Raw genomic sequence first — 25,299 nt, 5'->3', positions numbered from 1 at the left:
TATGTTCTCATTTTTATGTAGCTTGAATGACAGACAGGCTGAAGGAAATAATCCATTATTTATCGGCTTTAACATATTGGCCAAATTATTCTTATCAGGTTGATAATAACATTAAAAATTAACATACATCGATATGGTGGCCGAAATATCGTGCATCCCTACTTTTTGAGAAACCTAGACCGGTTCAAAAATTGTCTTGCGAGTTTTGCGTCATTTGATCTGCTCTTCCAATCAGCCTTTATGAAGTCAACAGATCAAACTATATAAAATGATTATTGTCCAAAAACGATCGATCGATCTGAGCACCCTTAAAGGGTTAGTTCACCCAAAAATGAAAATTCTGTCAGTATTTACTCACCCTCATGATGTTCCAAACCCGTAAGACCTTCGTTCATCTTCGGAACACAAAGATATTTTTGATGAAATCTGAGAGCTGGATCAATCCTCCATACTAGTCCATAGGCTTCTTGAGGGATTGAAACTTGCCGGCCTCAAAAAGTTATTAAAGACATCGTTAAAATAGTCCAAGTGACTACAGTGGCTCAATCTTAAGTTTATCAAGCGACGAGAATACTTTTTGTTTGCAAAAACAAACAAAAATAACGATTTTATTTGAACTATTCACTTCTCAGTATACGTCACAAGTAGGCTCACACGCTGGTCATGTGTGTGTGATGCGTGTGACGTACAATAACAGAAGCTTACGCTATTAAACTAGTAACCTGACTCGAGGCAGAGAAAGAAGTAAATGAATAGTTGAAATAAAGTCGTTATTTTTCTTGTTTTTGCACACAAAAGTGTTCTCGTCGTTTGATAAAGTTAAGATTGAGCCACTGTAGTCACTTGGACTATTTTAACGATGTCTTTAATAACTTTTCGAGGGCGGCAAGTTTCAATCTCTCAAGAAACCTATGGACTAGTATGCTCTCAGATTTCATCAAAAATATCTTAATTCGTGTTCCGAAGATGAACGAAGGTCTTACGGGGTTGGAACAATATGAGGGTGAGTAAATACTATTGACAGGATGTTCATGAACTAACCCTTTAATTGTAATACTATGATTTGTTGCCCATTTGTTATCATTATCTATATTGAAAGAAAAAATGCTTGAACAATTTTGAAAGACTTGCTACTTTTATATTTTTGTGGACACATTTTTTCACATGACGCAACCATTCACATCAGGACTATTTAGTTTGCCAAAGATGGATAGCCAAGCTGAAAGTCTCCGTTCATGTGGATCCGCTGCCATCCTCCCCAGGCGAGGCGCACCTGTCCCAGCTCAGACAGCCCGCTATCTTTTAGACTCTGTGAACGACAGCTGTGGTCTACTGCCGTGCTGAGAGCTATTATTAGCCCACCGCCGGAGCCACTATAACGGGCTTCAGCACGATGATGGAGGGAGAAATCTAGATCCCCGTTGGGACTCTAGACTCCAAGGTGCTTTCAAACCCACACGTTACTTTGCATTTTGGCACGGCTTCAATGTTGTAGGGGGCGGGACGTTGGCACTACGCAGCCGAGTGTGTAAGTGAGCACGTGCACGAGTAAGGCTCTGTGATGTGGGTCATTAAGCAGCCAGCTGCCCGTCAGGGAGCAAAAGAAAAGGGATGATCCCTACTCCTGCCTCCCTCGTGTTTAGCACCTGCTGTGTCTGGCAGCGTGCGTGTCTGTGTTTACTCCTGGACCGGTGCATACTCAGCGCTACCCATGCTGCATCTCAATCAGAGCCGGGGATAGACTGCACAATGTTGCTCTGGGAAAAAACCTCTCGCACGCTGACCAAGTTTTTTTTGGGCTGCCAAAACATAGGCTACTATCTGAATAGGTTACAAGTGTATGCCATATTGTGTAGTATCTACTTTATTGTGCTTATAATTTTATATAAAAAGAAACGATATGCCACGGAGAAGATTACAAATGTAGTGCGCTACATTGTCATTTGACCTCACTAGCTTGCAGCGCCCCATGCTGCATGTACTGTATACTGCTTACGATTTTATAAAAATAGTATATAGCCGCGTTTCCACCGCAATTACCAGGAACTATTTGTCCCAGGAACTTTTTTCACAGGAACTTTTTTTTCCCCCCAGACCGCTTGCTTGCTGCGTTTACACCGCGTACTAATGTATCGTTCCGAGGCGGGAAGATTATGTTAAACTTTGTGCGACTGCTCTTCCTAGCCTGCGCGTTTGTTTTGAGTTTTGTATGGACGAGATTCAAGCTTTGCTGCTTTTGTGTGCGATTGGTTTACTAACGAGGTAATTAACAAAACGGAAGAAAAGAGAAGAGTATCCAAAGCGTATTCAGAACGCTCGTAATGCTAGATATAAAAGTAGACGTTTTTTATCAGCGGACATCGATGGGACGAACGTGCGCCATCGGGTAGAAAGAATAGCGTGGTAAGAACCAATCAGCATGTTCAGCGCACAAGTCCCACCCCGAAAGTTCCTGAACTCTGAAAAAGTACCACTTCGCCAGCAGGGACTTTCTGGGGGGGAAATTTTTTACCCGGAACTTTATTTAGTCCCTGGTTCCTGCGGTGTAAACACACCGAGTACCACCCCAAAGTTCCTAGTCCCTGGGGAAAGTTCCTGCGGTGGAAACGCGGCTTATGAAACTAGTGCTGGGTGGTATACTGTTTCATACCAAAAACCTGTGTATATTTTTGTTACGATGTGTTTTTAATATACCGCCATAGCGATGTATTTAATTACACAACGTTCGGAACGAATGTTACACTGCGCCGCCGACACTGTTTCAGACGGACCCTTCTAAGCAGCGACCATGAGGCGAGGGTAAATCAAACAGCAGTGCTCTGGTGTAACGTTACAGGGAAGGTGGATCTTACAGAACTATGGCGTTATTTTCCTCTCAAATGTCGAGAGCGCACTATTGTAGCGCGAAAGGAAATTAATATAATGCGCGAGTGCGAATCTCTGCCCACGCGTGGAATATCGCGTTACACGCTGCTCTTGTAAGAATAGGTCTATTTTCTCTGGGCTCGCTCAGAGAATCCTGCACTTAAAACGTGTTCAGTGCAATCGCGAATCTCTCCTCTTCCCCAGCTAACAATTTTAGGTTATAAGAATCGTTTTCATAACGTTCCCATTAAATTATAAAAACGTTATTTCTGACGTTGTATTAACTTTCTTGCTTGGTTATAAGAATGTTATTACAATGTTAAGGAATAACAATTTTAGGTTGTACCGAGCGCTATTCTATTCTACAATATTAAATAATGACAATAAAATAGACCATCCTAAGTCAATTTATTGCAGTAATTCCTCTCTCAACCAGTAGAAAAGGCTTTGAACAAACGTCATAAACCGGAAAACCTTATTAATTCTGAAAAAAAATCGTGATATCAATTTTTGGTCAAACCGCCCAGCATTAGTCAGCACATTGTCATTTGACATCACTAGTCATGTACGCCATTGGATGTAGTATGTACCATAGCTTACCACCTGCAATTTTATTCAAATAGTAAATGTACATTTTATTTTCTCCCATTTATTTTACTTTATTTAAGTGGGCTTATTCTCATTGGGATAAATAGAGAATCATTAGTAGTTTATTGCTCTCGCACCTGAGTCAGTGTGGTGACATCATCTCTTGGCATAGCGTCCCTCCTGATGTGTTGGTGCCATTTACTCTGCTAAACATGCTAACAGCCGGTGTTAGTCTCGCACAGTCACGGAGGTGATGGAGAACGTCTCCTTCCTCCCAGCTGTTCCGCTATATCACACACACACCCATGTGTATAAGGTGTCAGGCGTTCATTAGCAGATTTTAACAGATGAGGTGGATTTATTAGGGCTATTAGCAGATCAGGCCTCATGCAGGCGTATTGATTTAGGCTGATACCCCCTGCTGTTTTCCTTCACAATATGAAGCTTCTAAAACAATATTTTCATGGCGTCAGAACCATAGCTTAGATTAGAATGAAATTTAATAGAGCTTAGACGGGATATTTATTTGGCATGTCATCCAAGATGTCCATGTCATTCTTTCTTCAGTTGAAAAGAAATTAAGGTTTTTGATGAAAACATTTCAGCATTTTTCTCCATATAATGGACTTCAACGGTTCAAGGTCCAAAAGTCACTTTCAGTGCAAACTGCAAACTGTTCAAAGGGCTTTAAACGATTTCAGACGATGAGTAAGTGTCTTATCTAGCGAAACGATCGCTCATTTAATAAATAACAAAGTTTAAGTTTTATAAGCTCAAATGGTCGGCTTGATGCGCGTTCGTGACTCTCCTGTTCAAACTCGTTCATCAAAATGAACGAATCTTGGAGAGTCACTAACGTTAAGCTGTAGAAATCGACAATCTTTTATTTATTTACTTTATTAAGTATTTTAATTCGATTATTTCAGTTTATATTTATTTATACAATATTTGATTATTCATTTCTACATTTCAATCAACAACACATGGGACGCAAACTATGATGGAAGAATCCGTCTACGACTTTAAAATACAGCAGAACGTAGACAGGGGCGTATTTGTCTGTGCCGCGTCATCTTGATTCATTTCATATTGAGATACAAGAAGTGAATAAACAACCATCCTCCCTCTCTTTCTTCCTTCAGAGTTGGGTTCACTTTCCTGGGATGACCTGGAGAACGATCTTCCAGATGAGCTGATTCCTAACGGAGACCTGGGGCTGATGTCCATGCCCTCTAACGGTGGTGCAGGTACAGGCGGTCACGGCCCCATGGTCGATGCTGCTGCCAAACACAAGCAGCTCTCCGAGCTCCTCCGGCCGGGAAGCAGCGCTGGGAGGAACTCATCCAGTCCGCAGCCTGGGGGCATCGGACCTCAGCTGGGTGGGCTTGGAAAAAGTCCCCTGGGCCAGGGCTCCCCTTCTCACCCGTCTCAAACTCAGAAACCAGGTGGTACCCCAGGAACGCAGGGCAATAATGCTGGCTCAGCTGGCATGGGACTCGGCACGGGATTTAACCAGGCCATGCTGAACAGCGGCATGATGGGACAGAATGCGGGCACTCAGCAGGGTCAGGTGATCAATGGGTCTGTGGGCCGCGGTCGGGGCGCGCCAGGGATGCAGTACCAGGTGCCAACTTCTGCAGGGGCGGGAGGAGCAGTGGGGGCGGCAGCACCAGGAGGAGCGGCAAGTGTCCTGGCAGAGGCTCTCGCACAGGGGGCACAGCAGATGGGCATCAACGCCCAGCAAGCTGGCAACATCAACAAGGTGAGATGACCGGTTTCCTTTGCTGTGGTTTCACTTTCACTCATTTGGAGTTCATAGTCGTGTTAAGATGGCACGTACATTTTTTTTTTTTAAATCTCCTTAGCCAGGTTTCCATTCAGATATTTTTATGCAAGTTTTGGGGTAAATAAGCTCACTGATTGGCAAGAATGTGATACAATTTCAAAGGTGCAAATAAAAAATTGAGGTAGTTCTCAAACAATTTCCTAGATGTTCACCACAAAAATCATGTAACTTTACCTCAGGTTATGTCTCTAAATAATTTATTCCAGGACATTCTGACACACAAATAAGCATCTGCTACCAATTGCTAGAGAACATGATGTCTGACTGTGTGTGTGTGTGTGTGTGTGTGTGTGTTTTTTTTACGCACTATAAACCACACACAATTTGGTACATTTAATAAAATAGCTGTGGTGGTTTGCCCAGTGATGACTCCAACTTCCATTTCTATTTTTTTTCTGGTTTATCCATAACTAATGATTTTGTTCTCTTCGGGATGGAAATGCTGCTTTTTATATATATATATATATATATATATATATATATATATATATATATATATATATATTCTTATGGATATTCTGCTTTTTACCATTTCAAGTTATTGACTGATATATTTATTTATTTATTTACTTTTTATTTGATTTGTTTAGTTCTAAAACTACTAAAATTGGTATTGTTAATTAAAAATGCTGAAATAAAATATAAAAACTGAAAATCAGAAATGTTGTCTTTGCAACTTGCTGAAATAAATTTAAAGTACTGAAATTACTATAACTAAAATACAGCATTAAAAACTTAATATAACAACATAATACAATTGCTAAAGCTTAAACTATTTTTTTTAAATACTATAATAATACATACAATTAGTCAATTACTATAATAACACTGAATTGTGCTGCTCATTTCCTATTTTTAGATCGCATAACACTCGAACAGTAACATCAGTAGTAATTTAATAAATCATTAAATATAATCTTTAGCAAATTTCAAAATCAGTATGCATTTTTCATACTGTGCATTATCATGTTAGGATGCCTATATTTACTTGTAGCATTTTGAACAATTGATTTTTCATTTTAAGTATTTTCGCAAATTGTTGGATCCTGCGTTTAAATCATTTAAATCCCAAAGGGGGCCAACAAGTCCCTGTTTCACTGTGCGATAAGTTATGACAGTTATGTTTGGTGAAATGTGTTTCATGTCTGTTTTTAGAGCTCTAGTATGCTGGTGGAATCTGATCAGTGTGTAAATCAGGCTGTACGTCCAGTTTCGTCTGCCAGTCAGCAGCATGTTCACTTGATCAATCTTTATCTGAAGCTGATCTTTGCTGTGTCATTGTATGACTCATTCCTGCACTTTTTTTTACTAGGCTTAAATGCTTGTGTTGCGAGAGCGTACGTGCCAGAACGCTGTTAAACTCATTGTGATAGATGTGACCAGTAAAGGAAAAAAGAACAGAGGCAGCAGGCTACTGCAAACGCTTAGGGGTCCACAGAATGAGGTTACAAAAGTAAAGCAAATGTTAACCCAACAGAGGTAAACCAAAGTATTTATAAAGAGAGAGAAAAAAGAAATAACAAACAAACAAAAAAAAAAACTTACAATAAACATGAGTCACTGTATTTGCTTCAAACTATTACAGAGGTCTTGGGACTACAGGATCTCTCACAGAACACCACTAACTCGCACAGAAACGGTTAACAGATGTGGCCAGCATCAATTAACACAAAAAGGGGGATATGCAGACACATAATGCCCATTACACAAAATAAACAAACATTGGCCAGTGTTTCATTTTCATTGTCCAACCCCTGTACTTCCTATACATAAATAAAAGAAAAAGCGAAATAGTCCTTGGAGTCCCCCAGAGCAGAAACCGGAATGGTTGTGGCCCAATCAATGGCTGGAACCGTATATATAATATATGTTGACGGTGCACCAGCTCACGGGACTCTGATGTAACAAACAAGCAAACAAAAAAGAACGTTAAGGCCGTGTGTCCACCAAAGCGTTTTTCCACGCGCCTTGCGTTTGTTTTCAATTGTTTTCAATGGGAGCGCCGCGTTTTTTAAATGCTATGAGCGTACCGAGGCGCTGAGCGTTTTTTTTTTTTTCATGCTCCAGCGTTTTTACTGGTTGCTGGAGTTGAAAAATGTTCAACTTTGGATAAAATGCAGCGCTCATCACTGTCACTTTTTACCCAGCTGTCCAATCACAGTGGAGGAGGGGCGGGACTAATACCACACGACCAACTGTCAACATTCAAACTTCTGCGGATATTCTGTATCATAGCAACGAAACGTCTCAACGGAAAAAACGCTGCGCTGCCAAAACGCTCTCAAGCGCCCAATGCACGGCGTCTTCAGCAGAGCGTCTAGCGTTTTTAGCTGGCTAAAAATGCTTTGGTGGACACATGGCCTAAAGGCCAATTTATACTTCTGCGTAGGGTGCGCGCAGTAGGTACGGCGTAGCATACGCACAGACGCGTCCCATAGCGCGTACCCTTCCGCGTTGCCTGACGCGCACCTCTTCAAAAATGTAACTACACGTCGCGACGACGCGGACCGCAAGATCGGTGATTGGTCGGCTTGGTAGCATCGCATTTCCTCCTACGCATTTCCGCACGTACCTTCTCACGCATTTCCACACGTACCATCTCCTCCGACGTCTTCTCTCATTTCTGCCTTTCAGTTTTAGTAATTTCACTAAAATTAACTGTTTTTCCACCCCAATAAGCTCCAACTCCAACATGATCAGCTCTCTTTCAGTCGCTATTGCTTGCAGTAACCTAGCCGCGAGGAATCTAAACACAGTGGAACATTAAAACCCTCCGCCGCCTCCTAGCGTTTCGGAGCAGTACTGCAGAGCAACCAATACCTGAACGCAGAAGTATAAATGCTCACGACGGCGTCACCTACGTGCGAAGCCAACGCCGTACACTACGGCGTACCCTCGACGCAGAAGTATAAATTGGCCTTAAGAAAAGCTCAGCAAACTAAACGTTAAAGAGTGTGTGCACTTAAAGGGATACTCCACTGTTTTTCATATTAAACTATGTTATTCCCTTAACTGAGACGAGTTGAAACGTACCTCTCTCGTCTCAGTGCGTGCACTCAATCGCGAGACACTTTGATAGCACTTAACTAGCCCAGTTCATTCATTAGGATCCAAGCAGAGAAGCGACCAAACACCTCCACGTTTTCCGTTTTTAAATACAGTTACACGAGTAGTGTAACTTGACCAAGAATGGTGACAAAATTAAATGTTGCGCTTTTCTAAGCGTGTAAACTGGATAACTATATTGTAAGGTGGAATACCACAGCAAGTGATTGGGAGCACTTCGACTCGGCGCATATGTATCTATAGACTCGGCGCAGTAATATCATCACTCCAGAGGGGTAGAGGACTTTTCATGAGGGATAAACTCCAACTAAATTTTAAACAAAGTTTATTAAACCAAAATAATTTTTCTTGTGCATTCTTTACTGTAAACAAATTCCATTGAACAACATCCGCCACACTCTGCCATTTTCTTTTAAGGCCTGCGATACAGGCAGTGGCAGAATTGTGCTTGATGGGAAGTCATGCATATACATTACGTGCTCTATGCTAATGCTATGCTAATTTGATTAATAGAACGTGTCTCTCCATGATAGATGCCCCCCCCCCCCCCCCCCCGAGTGTCTCCAAAGCCACGCCTCCTTCAAAACACATTAACACGTACAGCAGGGAGCAAACAAAAGCAGTAACCAATTAAAAATAAGCTGTCGAACTCGTAGTTGATTGCTGGTGGTGTCAGATGGGAGTGTTTTCTGGCCTGAGGTTTAACAGGGTACCATCAGGAAACTCTTGTAACCTCTCGGTGTCACACAGACGGTTGAATGCTCTTGCCACACAAGAGGCTCATCTGGAGTGGCTTTGGGCTCTTTTCCGACACATTTTATTTTGTGTAAATGGTAAAGCAACAACCGGAGCTCTGCCATTAGTGTTTGTAAGTGAAACCATGTATCATTGCTTTCAACCATGTTTCCAGTTGATTGATAAGGATTCAAGCCAAACTCAACCTCAAGCGTATCTGCTCGTCTTACTGAAGCATCTGTGCTTCCCGTGTACCATGCAGCCAGGGCAGTTGCATTGTTGTACGTCTTTTTTCATCCTGGTGTAGTTTTTCATGGTTTTAAACGAAGTTCAACATACTTCAGCTTTTGTTATTGGCCACATCAGTGTCATTTTGAAAACGATGGGCCATTTTAAGGAAGTCTGTGCCAGTACATGAATCTCGAGCTCGGCATGTAACATTTGTGTATGATAGTGTCCAGTTACAATAAAATATTTCACATATTAAGAACAGTCACACCGATAACGATATAACGGTAACTAGCCTATATTAGGATCCACACCAATGCATAATATCTTTGTTTGTTTTACATGTATATCTTTCTGCCAGTTTACGTGCTCGAGCTCTTTCAAGCAGGATGGATTCTGATTGGCTGTTAATGTTTTACCATTTATCAGCTGGAAAAAAAGTTCTAAAAGTGATTTCATCAATATTATTCATTGTTATCTTCGTATTTGTGGTTTGGACTCTACTATTCTCATAGAAATAGAATGATTATTAAATCTTTAGAGATATTATTTATATAGTTAGGCTTGGTGTGAATGGGCCTTTAGATCTGCTGGGAAAGGGAATCCTGGCTGCTCCGGGAGAGAGAGAGAGAGAGAGAGTGTGTGGATGAGTAAGCAGAGCGAGTAGTGTGAGAAGTGTGTTGGTGTGCATGAATGAGTGAGCAGAGAGGAGGAGGGGCTGTTGGTGCATGTGCCACTCCGCTGGCCTCTTTTATCTGGTTTGCTGGAGCGATGTCAACAGAGGAGAGAGTGGACGGCCGGCACACTGCCGGAGATCAGCACAGGGAGAGGGAGGACGGGGGAAGCCCTGCATGCTGGAGACTAGGGATGGGCAATGATTAATCGCATCCAAAATAAAAGTTTGTGTTTACGTAATATATGTGTGTGTGGTGTGTATAATTATTTTGTATACATAAATACACACACATGCATGTATATATTTAAGAAATATTTGCATGTATATATATATAATTAATATTATGTATAAATATAAATATTTGATATATTAAGAACACATTTTTCTTAAATATATACATACACACATACTCCGTTTGCAGTGTGTATGTGGTACGTATTTTACCCTACTCACAAATGTTGTGATTGTGGGACAGCCGTAGATCAGATGCGCACTGCAAGTTGCGCACTTTAGAGAAATCAAATTTTGTGTTGTTTACCAGGTCAGGTCATTTTCGACATGAGACTCTGTGTCTGGAACTTATGACGACTCATCTGGAATGATATTTCCATTTTTCTTTCGTTTGTAGATGGGCATGGCAGGTGGCAACAGTCCGTTTGGTCAGTACCAGGGTGGAGGGCAACAAATGGGCACGACTGGCGTGAACGCTCAGAATAAAGGCGGCCTTCCCAACAGCCTGCCCCCATTTCCAACTGACCTAAAAGGAGCGACGGTCACCAGCGTGCCAAACATGGTGAGTTTCCCATCATGCACCCAAACTAGATGGAGCTTGCAGGCCAGAGTTCATTCTGTGATGCTGGTTCTCTTGCCTGCAGCCTCAGCAGCAGCAGGTGTCGGTGGGGATGGTGGCAGGTCAGAGCGTGTCCGCAGGCCCCACGGCCGACCCGGAGAAGCGTAAGCTGATCCAGCAGCAGCTGGTTCTGCTGCTCCACGCCCACAAGTGCCAGCGCCGCGAGCAGGCCAACGGAGAGGTGCGAGCCTGCGCCCTGCCCCACTGCAGGACCATGAAGAACGTCCTCAACCACATGACGCACTGCCAGGCCGGCAAATCCTGCCAAGGTGAGTCCACATTGAATGAGTGTCACTCTGCTTTTGACCTCAACATGAAAAGTTGTGCTGATAGTGTTACAGAAGGGCGATATTATAAAGTTGCTAAACAGAAGTTGGCAAGAATAGACAGCAGACAGGTAACGGCCAGCTCTAGGAAGGGTTCTGGTCGTCCCAAACGTCTTTCATTTTAGGATTATGGAGGCCACTGTGCTCTTAGGAACTTTAAGTGCGGCAGAAATTTTTTTGTAACCTTGGCCAGATCTGTGCCTTGCCCCAATTCTGTCTCTGAGCTCTTCAGGCAGTTCCTTTGACCTCATGATTCTCATTTACCCTGACATGCACTGTGAGCTGTAATGTCTTATGTAGACAGGTGTGTGGCTTTCCTGATCAAGTCCAATCAGTATAATCAATCATAGCTGGACTCAAAAGAAGGTGTCGAACCATCTCAAGGATGATCAGAAGAAAGTTAAATATATGAGTGTCAGCAAAGGGTCTGAATACTTAACAGTCCTTCCAGAAAAACGCGGAGTTTTTTTGTGATTGTTGCGGGCAAAAATCCTTGATTACGCGGCCCGTTTTCTTTAAAAATGCGATGGAATATGCGGGATATTTATGCAATTTTATGCGATAAAATTGCGGGAACTTGCAAAAATTGCGGGGAATTTGCAAAAATTGCGGGAACTTGCAAAAACTGCGGTTTGATGAAAAAAAGAAAAAAAGTGATTCCCCCAACACCCTGTTCTCACCAGGCTACTACCTGAATGTAAAGAGTCATTTCTTTTTACTTCCTTTGATAAGCAAGCATACTACATCATAGAAAGTGCTGGGAATATTTAATTTCTCATCTTGTTTTATTTCAGACTGTAACGAGTGTAAATAAGGTGTGGCCCCTTTAAGAGCTGCGCGCTCCCTGTTGAACTGTGTGCGCCTCAAACACCCCATGTGTGCGGGTAATTTCTGTTTGATGCTACTTCCTTCATCTTATTTTGTTTATTAAGTAGCGATGTGACGGTAGAACGTGTGACAGACAGTTATACGAGTTCGATTTGTGAGATGTCAATCCCCTACGTGAGTCTGTCTGGCCTCTGCAATAACTTCAGCTGTGAGCTATCCCGTCGCGTAATTGCGTCACTTCATAACGTTCCCATGGAAACAGGGGGAAATGGCTGCTTTTGTGTGAAGCAAACGCAACATTTTTCAACTTTCTGCTAAGATATATGTGGCTTTTTTGCAACGAAATTGCGAGGATTATAAAATCATGCAAACCCCGCATATTTTGCACGGAAATCGACAAATTATGGGGCGAAAGTGCGGCATATTTGAAAAAATGCGGCCCTCGCATAAATATGCGGACTTTGGCTGATTTTGCGTTGAATTCAGCGATTGCATAATCGCGGTTTTCTGGAGGGACTGACTTAGGACCATGTGATATTTCAGTTTTTCTTTTTTAATAAATGTGCAAAAATGTCAACAATTCTGTGTTTTTCTGTCAATATGGGATGCTGTGTGTACAATAATGAGGGAAAAAAACGAACTTAAATGATTTTAGCAAATGGCTGCAAAATAACAAAGAGTGAAAAATTTAAGGGGGTCTGAATACTTTCCGTACCCACTGTATTTCTTTCAGATTCTAATTCCTAACACTTCTGGTTCCTTAATAAGTCCATTTAGATTTATATTTAGTACTTATAGTATTATGAGTTATAATTAGAAAAATAAATAAATAATAAAAATGCAATTCCATTGGTAAATGTAGAGATTAAAAAAAATATAACAATTATTGCAAAAGGTGCACAAACTTTTAACTACTTTTTTTATTAATATAATTAATTTTTTATTAATTTTGTTAATATTTTGCTAATTGATATCAATTTTAGTAATAAATGTATTCATTAACAGGAATTGATAGGTTAACTTATAAATTTGATAAACATTTATATTTTTATATGTAATATACTTGTGTTGCACATTTTTATCTGTGGTATTTTATACAAATTAATGAAGAATTAATAATGTAAAGAATTGCATGCATGGAAACAATATTCATTATTTAAAAATGAGTTTGAAATAAGTTTCTTATTTTCGTGCATGTATGTAACACAATATTTATTTACATACAACATGACACATTTATTAAAACATGTAACAAATTTGGGTTGTTTTTGGAACAAGTGTTGAGTGAAGAGTGATTTCGTGCAGAAAGTTTGTGTGTGTGAAAGAGCGAATCAATTGAGGTGTGTCTGCTGTATTTCGTGGGTTGAGGTGCGCTTTAAATCTGCTGTCTGTGCTCTGTTTAGTCTCAGCGAGAGCGGTAATGAGACGTTTTTTGTCCTGATGTGGGGTTTAGAGCATTGTGTGCGTCAGACAAAGCTGCAGCACTACACCTCGCTCTTTGAATAACATCCGATTTTATAGCACATTCGAAAGTATCCCCATTGTGGTTTGTAACCACCACAATAAAGGACGTCAAATATCACGTTTGTGCGCTTGCATACGTTTATTTCTGGCCTAACACTTTTCGCTTCACAACTAGTAATGTTTCATTCACAAACCCAGGGAATTTCCAGAGCAAATGCTTTGCTCCGTCTCAAATATAACAGTCCATTTAGAGAGAAACTCATGCCTGTATGGTATAATGCAGTATTAAGGAGTTGGCAAACAGCAGGAGAGGGCTTGCGGCAGCCCGATGCTGCCCGGCTGCTTTGCTCTTAGTGCTGTAGTTGTTGTTGGACCCGGAGCACAGGGCTTTATTTCAACTCAAATGCAAGCGTTGTGCCAAACGTACCCTCCACGCTGCCAGCTCATTTCCTGTTGTTTCCTGCCCGCGGTGACACCCGTATCTCTCTCACTTGGACTCCTGGCGAAAGGCATGAACATCTATAGAGATCATTCTTAAAGCGTCATGTTCTTGCAGACAGTGTTTAAAGCATCCTGAAGGCTCTTGGCAGAACTCGCTTCCTTTTAGATGCATCGGCACTGTTATGAAATAATCACAGCAGCAATAAATCATAATTGTCTCTATACTGGGAACTTGTGTGTATGATTTAAAAAAAGAAATGAAACTTGAGTTCAGTAACTAGTTATATTTACTTAAATACTTTACAGCACTGCTTTAAAAATACGTAAAGAATAACGGCCTGAATTTCATTTTTGGATTATCGTGGGGAATTCCCCCCTTAGGTGACTGTGTTTGTGTTTTTAAAATGGGGTAATTTTGTTGCACACAGCACAAGGAAGCTTGATTTGAAATTCAATTGAATTGAATTTACAAAAAAGACAAGTAAACAAGAAGAAATGAAAAAGCAGAAGCACAAATAAATACAATAAAATAAAAGTACACAGGAAATTCTCACTGTGTCTGAAATTTCCACTCGAACCACTACTCGAGCACTATATAGTAAGTTCACCAGCATAATAGAAACACCACTTTCAGACACTACTCGATCGTCTCTTGGTGCCGTTGATTACTTCATTGCTGTCGCACTATTTTAAACGCGCCATCATCTGTCAGCTGGTGCCGAGCCGGCTCTGGGCTAACAGTATTCAGGTTAGGGCTGTCAATCATCCTCTATAATACTATTCGATTTCCATTCTTTATTTTATGTATTATTCGAATAATATTCGAATATTAAATGCTCTAATTTATCCTATTATTAATATTTACGACATTACACATTCCTATGGATCATCAATGCCACTATAGCCTGTGGTTGTTGTTACACGTTCGGCCCACTAGAGGGACATCTAACATTACTACAATAAACATTTAGGGGCTGTTTACACCTGGCCACTTCATGCGTTTTCTCAGATCGGATAGGTATCTGATTTATCAAAACAATTTCATTTACACCTGGTCACATAATTGTGTTTTACAAAACAGATTTAAATCCGATCTTCAATTCCCTCGCTATATACAGATTTAATGAAGTGCACGTCACCGAAAGCAACAGATATGAGCTGCATTTTAATGATCATCGGCTAATTTCAAAATCAGCAAAGACGGCAACAAGGGAGAGAGGCAGCAGACCTGGTAAGATAATTACATTTCTTTACTTTTAATGAAGATAGTAGTGTTAAGCGTCTGCGACTTACTTTCACTTTGTTTTGCGATAGATTGCGGCGCGTTGACTTGATGAATAGGGGCTCAGATCTGAGGTGATGTGATCGCCATATTGCGTCGGAAGTTCCGGGAGTCTCCCGCATATTGATGGCGTCTCCCTGATGGCAGCAAATTAGTTAAAATCTTCCGGAATCCGCGCATAACATACATAGCGCGCGGCGCATGTATGGCAGAGAGGGAGTGAACGAGACCTTGTGAATGTGCCACGCGAAAGCTAGTCCCGCGCTCTCCTATTGTTAATAATAAAATGATCTAAGGGGCCGTTTACACCTGGTCACCTGGTTTTAAATATATATAAAAGCAATATTCGAATAGTAACTTTAGCATTCGAATAGTATTGATTTTTATAATATTCGAATTATATTCGAATTTCGGAATTCGTACCAACAGCCCTAATTCAGGTACAGGAATGCTACAGAAATTAAATAAATTGTGTAAATTAAATACAGATGAATTTTTCTCGCTTTCTTTTGTTGTTTTAATAACATTAATGGCTCACATCATCAGGTTCATTAGGCTGGCGTCACTTTAAAAGCAAATGCACGGATCCAATATAATGATGCACATGCATTTTTTATTTTTTTTTACGGTTTACGTTTACATCAAGACATCACCGACTGTGTTTATGTGAGTACTTGCCAAGATGGTCAGAAATGCACAATCTTTTCTAAATGCCCATTTAAGTGCAACAATCCATGAAAAAGCACAGTTTGTTACTCGTGAGCTGTTTGAGAGGCGGCTCTGTGTGTGTGCAGTCAAATACTACTGAATGCTTTAAAATCATGTCTGTGTGATCCTTGAAGACCTGCTTTCCCACAGGACCTTTTTTGCTCTCAGTTTTGCAGAATTTGTACTTTGGCTCAGGCTTTCTCCTCTCTCTGTCTCTGCAGTGGCTCACTGTGCTTCATCGAGGCAGATCATCTCGCACTGGAAGAACTGCACGAGGCACGACTGTCCCGTCTGCCTCCCGCTGAAGAACGCCAGTGACAAGCGCAACCAGCAACGTGAGTCTTTCCTGCGTTAAACATCCGCCTCTTCTTTACTTCACTACAATATAGAATAATTATGTACAGTTAATAATTCTGTATTTTTATGTTAATAATTATTTATATTAGAGCCAGACCGATATATCGGCTGGCCGATATTATCGGCCGATATTAGGCAGTTTTCAAATGATCGGTATCGGCAGTTATAATGGCCGATAAATGAATATTTCAAAAATAAAATAAAAACGGACGAAACATGCTTGAACCATGTCACGAGTGTTGGAGTTGTATAGTTTGTCCACCAGAGGGCACTCTACACCGTTCCTGTTGGCAACACTCGTTGAGATGGTCACGATACATACATTGCTTGAATAACAATTAAAAGAACATCCCCATCAGTTCTCTAAACGCAAATAAGCATGACAAAATTTGTGACTATCATGTCCAATTTAAAATAAATAAATAAATAAAATACCGGCCGATATATCGGATTTTAAAACCCAAAAATATTTGTATCGATATCGGCCTTCAAAATCCTTTATCGGTCGGGCTCCAATTTATATATTTATGTTACATCTGAAATGATAATACTAATTATGTATTATAGTTGTATTTAATTTATAAAAAAATAAATGTCTAAGAAATAACAAATGGACAATTGAGAATTATAAATGATGAAATATACAATGATGACAGATTCAAAACTGCCTTATATTTGAGTTTCTTAGTTAGTAGATTCCAGCTTTGCACTGTTTGGATGTTTTCTCAATAAACTTGCCGTGATGCCCACGTGAAAAGTACTCTTTAGCAAAGTTTTAAAATAGTACTTTTACACTGTGAACTTTAAAGAATACACTTAATTAGTGGAAAATTAATTACTTGTTTTTTAGGCACTTAATTACACGTTATTTGCCATCAAATGAGAAAGTTTTATAGTTTAAATTTAAAATAAATGCAATTGTTTTTATCCACTCAAGTAGGACTTGATATCTATTTAATTTCATAATTACTTCTGTTGAGATTTAAGATTACATTTATTTGAATGAATGAATTATAGTATTTATTTGAATTAGTTCTTGAGAGAGATGAGAGATGCGTGTGTGAATTACCTGCATCTGTTCAGAGTTTCTCTCTTTCTGTTAACAACAAAGCTGTGAGTTTAATTACTTAAGGATAGCCACTATTTTATTACTAAAAGTCACGGGACAGCGATTCTCTGCTCCTGAATTTTTCTGTGCTCACCGCAACCTCTGTTCTTCTACAATTAAGTGCACTACTTTTTAGTTTAAACAATATTCCAACAGTATCCAAAAAGTCATGCTTTAAACAGTATCCATTAAAATAGTTGTAATCACTGTTTATATTTGTCCATCAAGCATTTAAACGTTTAGATCAAAATTCAGTTTCATGATGTTTTCTGAAGCATCATTGTAGTTCAGCAGCTGTGAGTGCGTGCATGTTTTACGTGCCCGCGTGTGTTTGCTGAGGAGGAGGGGCTCGAAAGATGAGGAGATTCGTGCCGCCCCGCTGGCTGAGCGGTGACTCATTAAAATCTCACGCTGTTACAGCTCCAGCAAACGGCCTCTCCCTCTTCCAAGCGTCTCTCATCATGACTCGGAGAGTGCGAGGCAGCTAAAGTGTTTGTTTTTGCGCTGCGGGATTTACATGTTGGAGAGTCTGCTTAGTGATATTTCTTCCTCATGCAAATGGCGTCTCGGACCCACTCCCCTTCCTTTCTACCTCCCCCCACAAATAATGTGTTCTTCCAGATGGCTGTTTGGCTGGCTGTTTTTTTTTTTTTTTAGCTTTTTGTTTTGATGGACTAATACTGCTAAATGTTTAAGCAGAATCAGACACAAAATTTCACGCATATCTAGTTTGAAATATGCAGATGTCGTCTTCCCAAAAGGCTTCTAACCTCTATTTCCTGCATTATAGCAATGCTGAGTCCCCCCAACGCTGGTCTACAATCCCCCATCGGGTCAGTCGGCACGGGGCAGCAGACGGCACCCGCTCTACCCAGCTCCACGCCCATCGACCCCAGCTCCATGAAGCGGGCATACGCTGCCCTCGGCCTCCCCTACAGCAACCAGAGCCCCACACAGACCCAATCCCCTGCACAGACGCAGGGCCCCGGGCAGCCGACCGCACAGACACCACACCAGCAGCAAATGAGACCCATCAATGCGCTCGGTAAACACTTAATTACTTTATTGTCAAGAAAATAAATATTTTTTTACATATATATATATATTAATATGTGTGTGTGTGTGTGTGTGTGTGTATATATATATATATATATATAGTTATGTAGTAAAAAAAAATATAAAGAAATTTATATTGAATATTATTTAATTTTGTTTTTATTATATATGTTAAATAATAAAATTAAACTTGTATTTATATATATATATATAGTTAAAAAAATATAAAGAAATTTATATTGAATATTATTTAATGTTATTTTTACTTGTAAAAATAAACTTGTATTTATGCGTACATATATTGTGTTAAATCATAAATGAATATAATAAATTAAAACGAGTACTTATATATATTGTTGAAATATATGAAATTTGTTTAAATGATTTTAATTTAATTTATGTATATTTATTTACTTTTATAATTGTATTTATTCGTATTTCTAAATGTTTATTGTTTGTCCAGGGGGTGGTCAGTTGAACCAAATCGGCGTCCCGACATCAGAACAGACTAAGCTGCTCCCAGATGGCACCATGTCGTCAACACTTAACTCTAACAAGTACGACACGGACACACCAACCAAAACACACATCTCCAGCTCTTAATTGCTAAAAATGTATGTTTCCTCAAATCTGTTTGCTAACTAAGTCTCCTGATTCCCCTGGTGCAGTCAGCTGATGCCGGACGGCACTACGGTAGGCAGCATGGGTAACCTGCCCACAGCGGCCCCTCTGTCAGCCACCGGTGTGAGGAAAGCCTGGCACGAGCATGTCACTCAGGACCTCCGTAACCACCTCGTACACAAACTGTTAGTAAAAGCTGCTCTTGCACTATATATAGATTTAGTCAATTCTCACTATTAACTACAACTTTTGTCTCAATAAACTCATAAATACTGCTTATTAATAGTTAGTAAGGTAGTTGTTAAGTTTAGGTTTCAGGAAGGATTAAGTTTAATATTCCCATTGAGCCATATTGTGGTTCCTGTGACCAGATTTAAGACGTCTTAAAGTTAAAATAAAATGAAAACTTCAGCTATGGTATATTTTAAAATGTAATCAATGTCCTGTTGATCCAGTGGGATTGTTCTTTGTCACTTAAACTTAGAAAAAACATAGTGCTCTGTGTGTTTTAGTGTGCAGGCCATCTTCCCTACGCCAGACCCCGCCGCCCTGAAGGACCGCCGTATGGAGAACCTGGTGGCGTACGCACGAAAAGTGGAAGGGGATATGTACGAGTCTGCCAACAGCAGGGTGAGCGAAACCAACCTCATCCTAAAAGTGTGTAAAGTGAAATTCTTTAGGACTGTTGATTTTAACAATGCAGTCTGTGTGTGTTGCACAGGACGAGTACTATCACTTTCTGGCGGAGAAGATCTATAAGATCCAGAAAGAACTGGAGGAGAAGAGAAGGTCTCGATTACAGAAGCAGATTATTAACCAGGCACCTATGACTGCAGCGGGACAACAGTCCAACCAGCCTAATGTCATGGGCCCTCGGCAGAGTGAGTCATACAACCCGAAATCTCTCATTTATGCTGTATTATCAGCAAATATTGGATTCAATTGTTTTGTCATTTGGGGGAGGAGTTGTTTTAGTCAAATTTTATGACATTAATTAGAGGTTAAAAATGCACAAACTTTGCCAGCCTTCTGATCTCATTTTGTCTCATCCCTCTCTTCAGATGGACCCGTGCCTATGCCTAATGTGCCAAATCAGATCATCAATCGCATGCAGGTGTCTCAAGGTACTTCGCCAGTTCCACTCGCCGCAAATCATGTCTGGGAAACACATTTGTTTTCTCAACTTTTTGCGTTATCAATCTTGTGTGATGTGTTTTCCAATAGGGATGAATCCATTCAGTGCATTGCCCAATGTGCCGATGTCTCAGGCTCCCATGGCAACACGTGCTGCCTCTCCGATAAACCATCAACAGATCAACATGAACCAAGTCCCTACGGTCGGTCTTCATTTCTGGTTTAATCAATCAATAAAATGTTATTTATATATCACTTTTCCAAACAAATCAATGCAGATCCAAGTGTTTTACAGGAGGCAAGAACAAGAAATTGACTCTAGGAGTAAAATAAGACCCAATAATAGGTTATAACACTAACATTAAAAGACATGTATTAAAATTAATGCGCTATTACAAGAAAGCCACACTAACAATTTTCATTTAGGTTTAAAACTTTATACTTTATTCTATACTTCTTATATTTATTTATATAGTATATATGCTATATTTTCTGAACACGCATCTTATATATATATATATATATATATATATATATATATATAAATAGGTCCCGTTTTATATTAAGTGGCTTTAAGTACTATGTACTTACATTGAAATTAATAATTTGATACAATGGACTTATTGTGTACATACATGCTTTTACATTGTACTTATATTTTGAAAGTACCTGCATGTAATTACAGCTGTAATTAATAAATGTAATTACGTTTGTAATTACACAGTTGACCCTTCCCTTACACCTTAACCCACCCTTAAACCGACCCATACAACCACACCTGACCCTAACCTTACCTGTATCGCACCTCAATAGCTGCAAAAGTGCTTTACAATAGAACCTGAACAAAATAAGTACATTGTACTTATTTTTCGATGTAAGTACATAGTACTTAAAGCCACTTTATATATATATATATATATATATATATATTTCTTATATATTTCTTGCTTTTTTCAGGTAAATATGTCTCCCACGCGAATGCCCCCAACGCAAGGCATGCTGGGAGCTCACGCTGGGAACATGGTGGCGCAGACAGCCAACCAGACGCCGTTCATGGCTCAACCGCAGTTCCCTGCCAACACCAATGCCATGAACGTCAACATGGGCCAGCCCAACTCGCAGGCGGCCGTTTCACAGGTGCGCACATGCACTCGCGCTCCTAAAGTAATCTATTTCCGCATGGCGATTTTCCCCTCTTAACAAGTTGTGTCCCTGCTTGTGTGCGTGCAATCTCTCCTTCCCCAGCAGCAGCCGAACGCTAACCTCCCCCTGAATGCACTTGGGCCCTTGGGCCCGTCACTAGGCTGCCCCGCGCCCCCTCAGGCTCCACTCCGCTCCACACCACCCCCCAACGCCACCGCCAGCACCACTAACCTGCCAGCGGCACTGCAGCCCAGTCGGGCCTCCACACCCAACCCCGCCCCTGCTCAGGGCACCCCGCCCCACATGCAGCCCCAGGCGGAGCTGCCCCTCCCTGGAACACCGGTGAGACCCTCCAGAGCCGTCCTCAAATGACCGTTACGGAACCAAGTGAGCTGCCCCGCATAGGCAGCATCGAATTTGTTTAGGCACCACACAAATTGCACTTCATATGAAACTAGGGTTACATGAATTAATTGTGATTTTTCTTTAGTTTTTTAAAGTTTAAATTGATATTTAAAATGTTTTGGAGAAGCCAGGTTTGCTATGTTTGTTTGTTGGGGGGCTAGATTTGGCCCAAATATTTGTAATTTATATATCAATATGACTTTAAAATAATAACCCTACACCAGGGTTTAGGGTTAAGGTAGCCATTGACTTGCATCGTTTTTTTTTTTTTGTATCAACTGGCTGGTTACTCACGTTCTTCAAAATATCTTCTTTTGGGTTCAGCAGAACAAAACAAAAAAGCTCCAGTTTGGAGCAACTTGAGGGAGAGTAAATGATGACAGAATTTTCACTTTTAGGTGAATTATCTTTATTATCTTCAATACGGTAAACCATCAAGCTTTGCTACCGCTATTTGGTTACATTTTTTCAGTAAGCTCAACTGCTGCATTGTTTTGGAAAAGCGACTGGGGTCTAAACTTCCAAATATGTCCTGCGCCTGCGTGAGAGGAAATAACTCCATACCAGCAGGTGGCAGTAGTTGTTATCCGTTTCATTCCTCATTCAAGAAGAGAAATCGGAGAGCTTGGACATAAAGCAGTGCTGGTTTACCTCGCTACCATCGTTTGCTTGTTTCGTAACTTCCGTTTGTCTCTTTCTGTACTGTCACCAACATGCTTCGCTACCGATTCGACATGCTCAGTTGACCAAAAAGCTGCCGACAGTGGTCTAACTAGTGCTGACGATGCAGAACACATTATAAAAAGCAATACTGACAAACACTCAACAGCGGCCTGACATTGGCCAACGGCTTGGTGTGTAACGGCCTTTAATGTTCGGTAACTTTTGCAGTTATTCTGTACATTTTTGTGGCCGAAATCCAGTCACTTTAATAGCATGAAATCGAGATGGTAAACGATTTCCCCATGCAAATTTCGCAACGGGTTCAAGTCATTCACACATCCGCCTGTGTTGACTACAAAATAGAACATGGATCTTTTTGCCCGTGATATTTTGCCATCTTTAGGGATGGCTAAACTTTGACCTCAGTAGGCCGCTCACTAGGTTTTGGAACAATGTTATGTTATTGTTATCGAGTAAAACTGTCATCTGTCAAAAATGAGATGGTCATTTTTCAGTTTTAAAACAAAAATTGTAAAGGCAGTAAATCAGACTCTCTCTTTCAGAGTGGTGAAAACCGTGTACCCACTCCAGCATCAGCAGCCAGCACCGAGCTGCACTCCCAGCATGCCGTGCCTGACGTACCGCCCAGTGACACTAAAACAGAAGATCAGGACTGTGACAAAAGCATCAAAACAGAGCCTAAGATGGAGGTATGTATTATATTTTTATAGTGTAAATATGTATTGTATTTTATATTCAGATTTCTGAATAATTGAGTAATGATGCTTAAAATTCAGCTTTGAATCACAGGAATAAGTTGCACTTTAAAATATGTATTCAAATAGAAAACGTAATATTATCATTTTTCCCAATATTACTGTTTTGACTGTATTTCTAATCAAATAAAGGCAGCCTTAATGAGCATAAGAGACTTTTGAAAGATTTGTCAGATTCTGATTGTAAAGTATGGACTAGTGGTTCTTTGTAGGATGGGAACACTACAGAAAGATTCCGGCCAGAGAATCCTTTATCATCCTTTTATTTCACAGACCAGGATGCCAATATACAAGTTTGCAAGTGTATGCTGTATGTGTGTGTGGTCTAAACAGAAAGAAAGAAAAAATAAATAATGAAATAATAATAAACAAATAAAGAATACTATAATATGCTTATTGTCATCATTCACAACAGTATAGTAATGAAAGTAATAGTTAACATTAATCCAATACAGAATACGTCACTATATGCCCTTTTATGGTGTACTACTGCACCTTTAAGTGACTATGCAAAATATAACATTATATCGCTATAACGCTGTAGCATCAAATAAACAGTAAATGCTGCATCCGAACACGGAATTATATGTCTAAATATACAACACAAAGAGGTCTATATCGACGTATAGATGGGCTAATTATTTACCCACAGAAAACATATTAACTATTACAGCACGCTCTGTTTCATGACTACACAAATCACACAGAATAAACGAGTTTGAATGAACATAAATAAAGTTCAAAGCATAGTATAAACATACAACAGTAGTCAGAACTTACTTGTTTTTCATAAAACGCACACAAAAGTAAAGGAAGGGGTCTCTGAGAATCCTCTCATCATCTCTGAGCGCGAATAACTTAGGCGCAAATATCTGAGGCGCGAATAACTTAGGCGCGCGCATTCCTTTCCAGGCGCAGTTCACGTGATGGAGCGCGAGCGCACTTAGGAAATATCAGCGCTGAACAAATAGGCTTTCAGACAAAGCCGCCCCCAACTGTCCGTATGGCAGTTGAAAGAATAGGAGAAAGTCTATTTGTTAATCTCTTCTTCATCCTCGTCCTCCAAAGCTGGGAGCAGGATGATCCGGGCGACTGGACGAATGTAAGTACGGTCCTTCACTTGAACACTGATCGTTCGTACGCGTCCATCTGCTCCTGGATGAGTCTGGGTAATCCGTCCTACGGGCCATGACGCTCGAGGGAGTTGGGGATCCACAATTAAAACAACATCACCGATGGAGAGTGGCTTAACGTCTTTCCTCCACTTACTGCGTTCTTGTAGCCCTGGTAGGTAGTGGCTGATGAAGGATGACCAAAAGCGGTCAGCAATGACTTGACTGTGCCTCCAGCGTCTTCTCCCGAGGTCACTGGGGTCATAAACTGCTTGAGGAAGCGATGAGTCGTGTCGGCCCATTAAGAGGAGGTTAGGCGTGACCGGATCTGGATCAGAGGCATCTGATGACAAGTAGCCTAAGGGTTTCGCATTCATTATGCCCTCGACTTCTACTAGAATTGTCATTAGGACAGGTTCAGGAACAGTCTGATCTTTGAGGACAACACGAAGAGCAGTCTTGATAGACTTCACTTCCCTCTCCCATGTGCCACCAAAGTGCGGCGCACTTGGAGGATTGAATCGGAAGGATATCTGCTGTTCAGCGAGTTGTTCTCTCCACTCAGGTGCCATAGCAGCAACGGCCTCACGTAACTCTCTCTCTCCACCGACAAAGTTGGTACCATTGTCCATGAGGAGTTCGAACGGTCTGCCACGCCGAGAGATGAATCTCCTTAGTGACAGCAGGAAAGCATCTGTATCGAGGCTTTCCAATAGATCCAGATGCACCGAGCGAGTTGTCATGCATTTGTAGACAATGCCCCACCTCTTTTCAGTGCGGCGCCCGATCCGTACTTGGAAAGGCCCGAAGCAATCAACTCCAGTTGAATAGAACGGTGGCTTATGGAGTCGTAACCGAGCTGGTGGATAATCTGCCATCTTCGGTACATCAGGTTTTGCTCTCCATCGTCGGCACTCCAGACATGAATGCTGATGCTTTCGAATGGCCTCTCTACCACGGATAATCCAAAACCTGCGTCTGATCTCGGCAAGAACCCGTTCTGGCCCAGGGTGCAGTAGTG

The 25,299-nt window shown here is 40.8% G+C and overlaps 1 protein-coding gene across 3 annotated transcripts in view; it reads left to right on the top strand.

Moving 5' to 3' along the window:
• Window positions 1-25,299, top strand: part of crebbpa (CREB binding lysine acetyltransferase a) — a 52,725-nt gene that overhangs the window by 8,284 nt on the left and 19,142 nt on the right. The window contains exons 2-15 of one of the 3 annotated variants that reach the window (XM_039694666.2): window positions 4,596-5,215; window positions 10,633-10,797; window positions 10,880-11,123; window positions 16,125-16,238; window positions 18,159-18,413; window positions 18,888-18,981; window positions 19,093-19,230; window positions 19,558-19,675; window positions 19,767-19,926; window positions 20,107-20,169; window positions 20,270-20,382; window positions 21,137-21,316; window positions 21,425-21,664; window positions 22,954-23,100. In XM_039694666.2, the coding sequence (XP_039550600.2) occupies window positions 4,596-5,215; window positions 10,633-10,797; window positions 10,880-11,123; window positions 16,125-16,238; window positions 18,159-18,413; window positions 18,888-18,981; window positions 19,093-19,230; window positions 19,558-19,675; window positions 19,767-19,926; window positions 20,107-20,169; window positions 20,270-20,382; window positions 21,137-21,316; window positions 21,425-21,664; window positions 22,954-23,100 (2,651 nt within the window). The remainder of the gene's footprint in view (window positions 1-4,595; window positions 5,216-10,632; window positions 10,798-10,879; window positions 11,124-16,124; window positions 16,239-18,158; window positions 18,414-18,887; window positions 18,982-19,092; window positions 19,231-19,557; window positions 19,676-19,766; window positions 19,927-20,106; window positions 20,170-20,269; window positions 20,383-21,136; window positions 21,317-21,424; window positions 21,665-22,953; window positions 23,101-25,299) is intronic. The other 2 variants (XM_039694667.2, XM_089117131.1) reach the window with 2 other exon arrangements.

The sequence above is a fragment of the Pimephales promelas genome, chromosome 2 (assembly GCF_988280905.1).
Source record: "Pimephales promelas chromosome 2, fPimPro1.hap1.1, whole genome shotgun sequence".
Lineage (NCBI taxonomy): Eukaryota > Metazoa > Chordata > Actinopteri > Cypriniformes > Leuciscidae > Pimephales > Pimephales promelas.
Note: the sequence above shows the minus strand (reverse complement) of the source record. Positions and strands in the feature narration are given on the sequence as shown.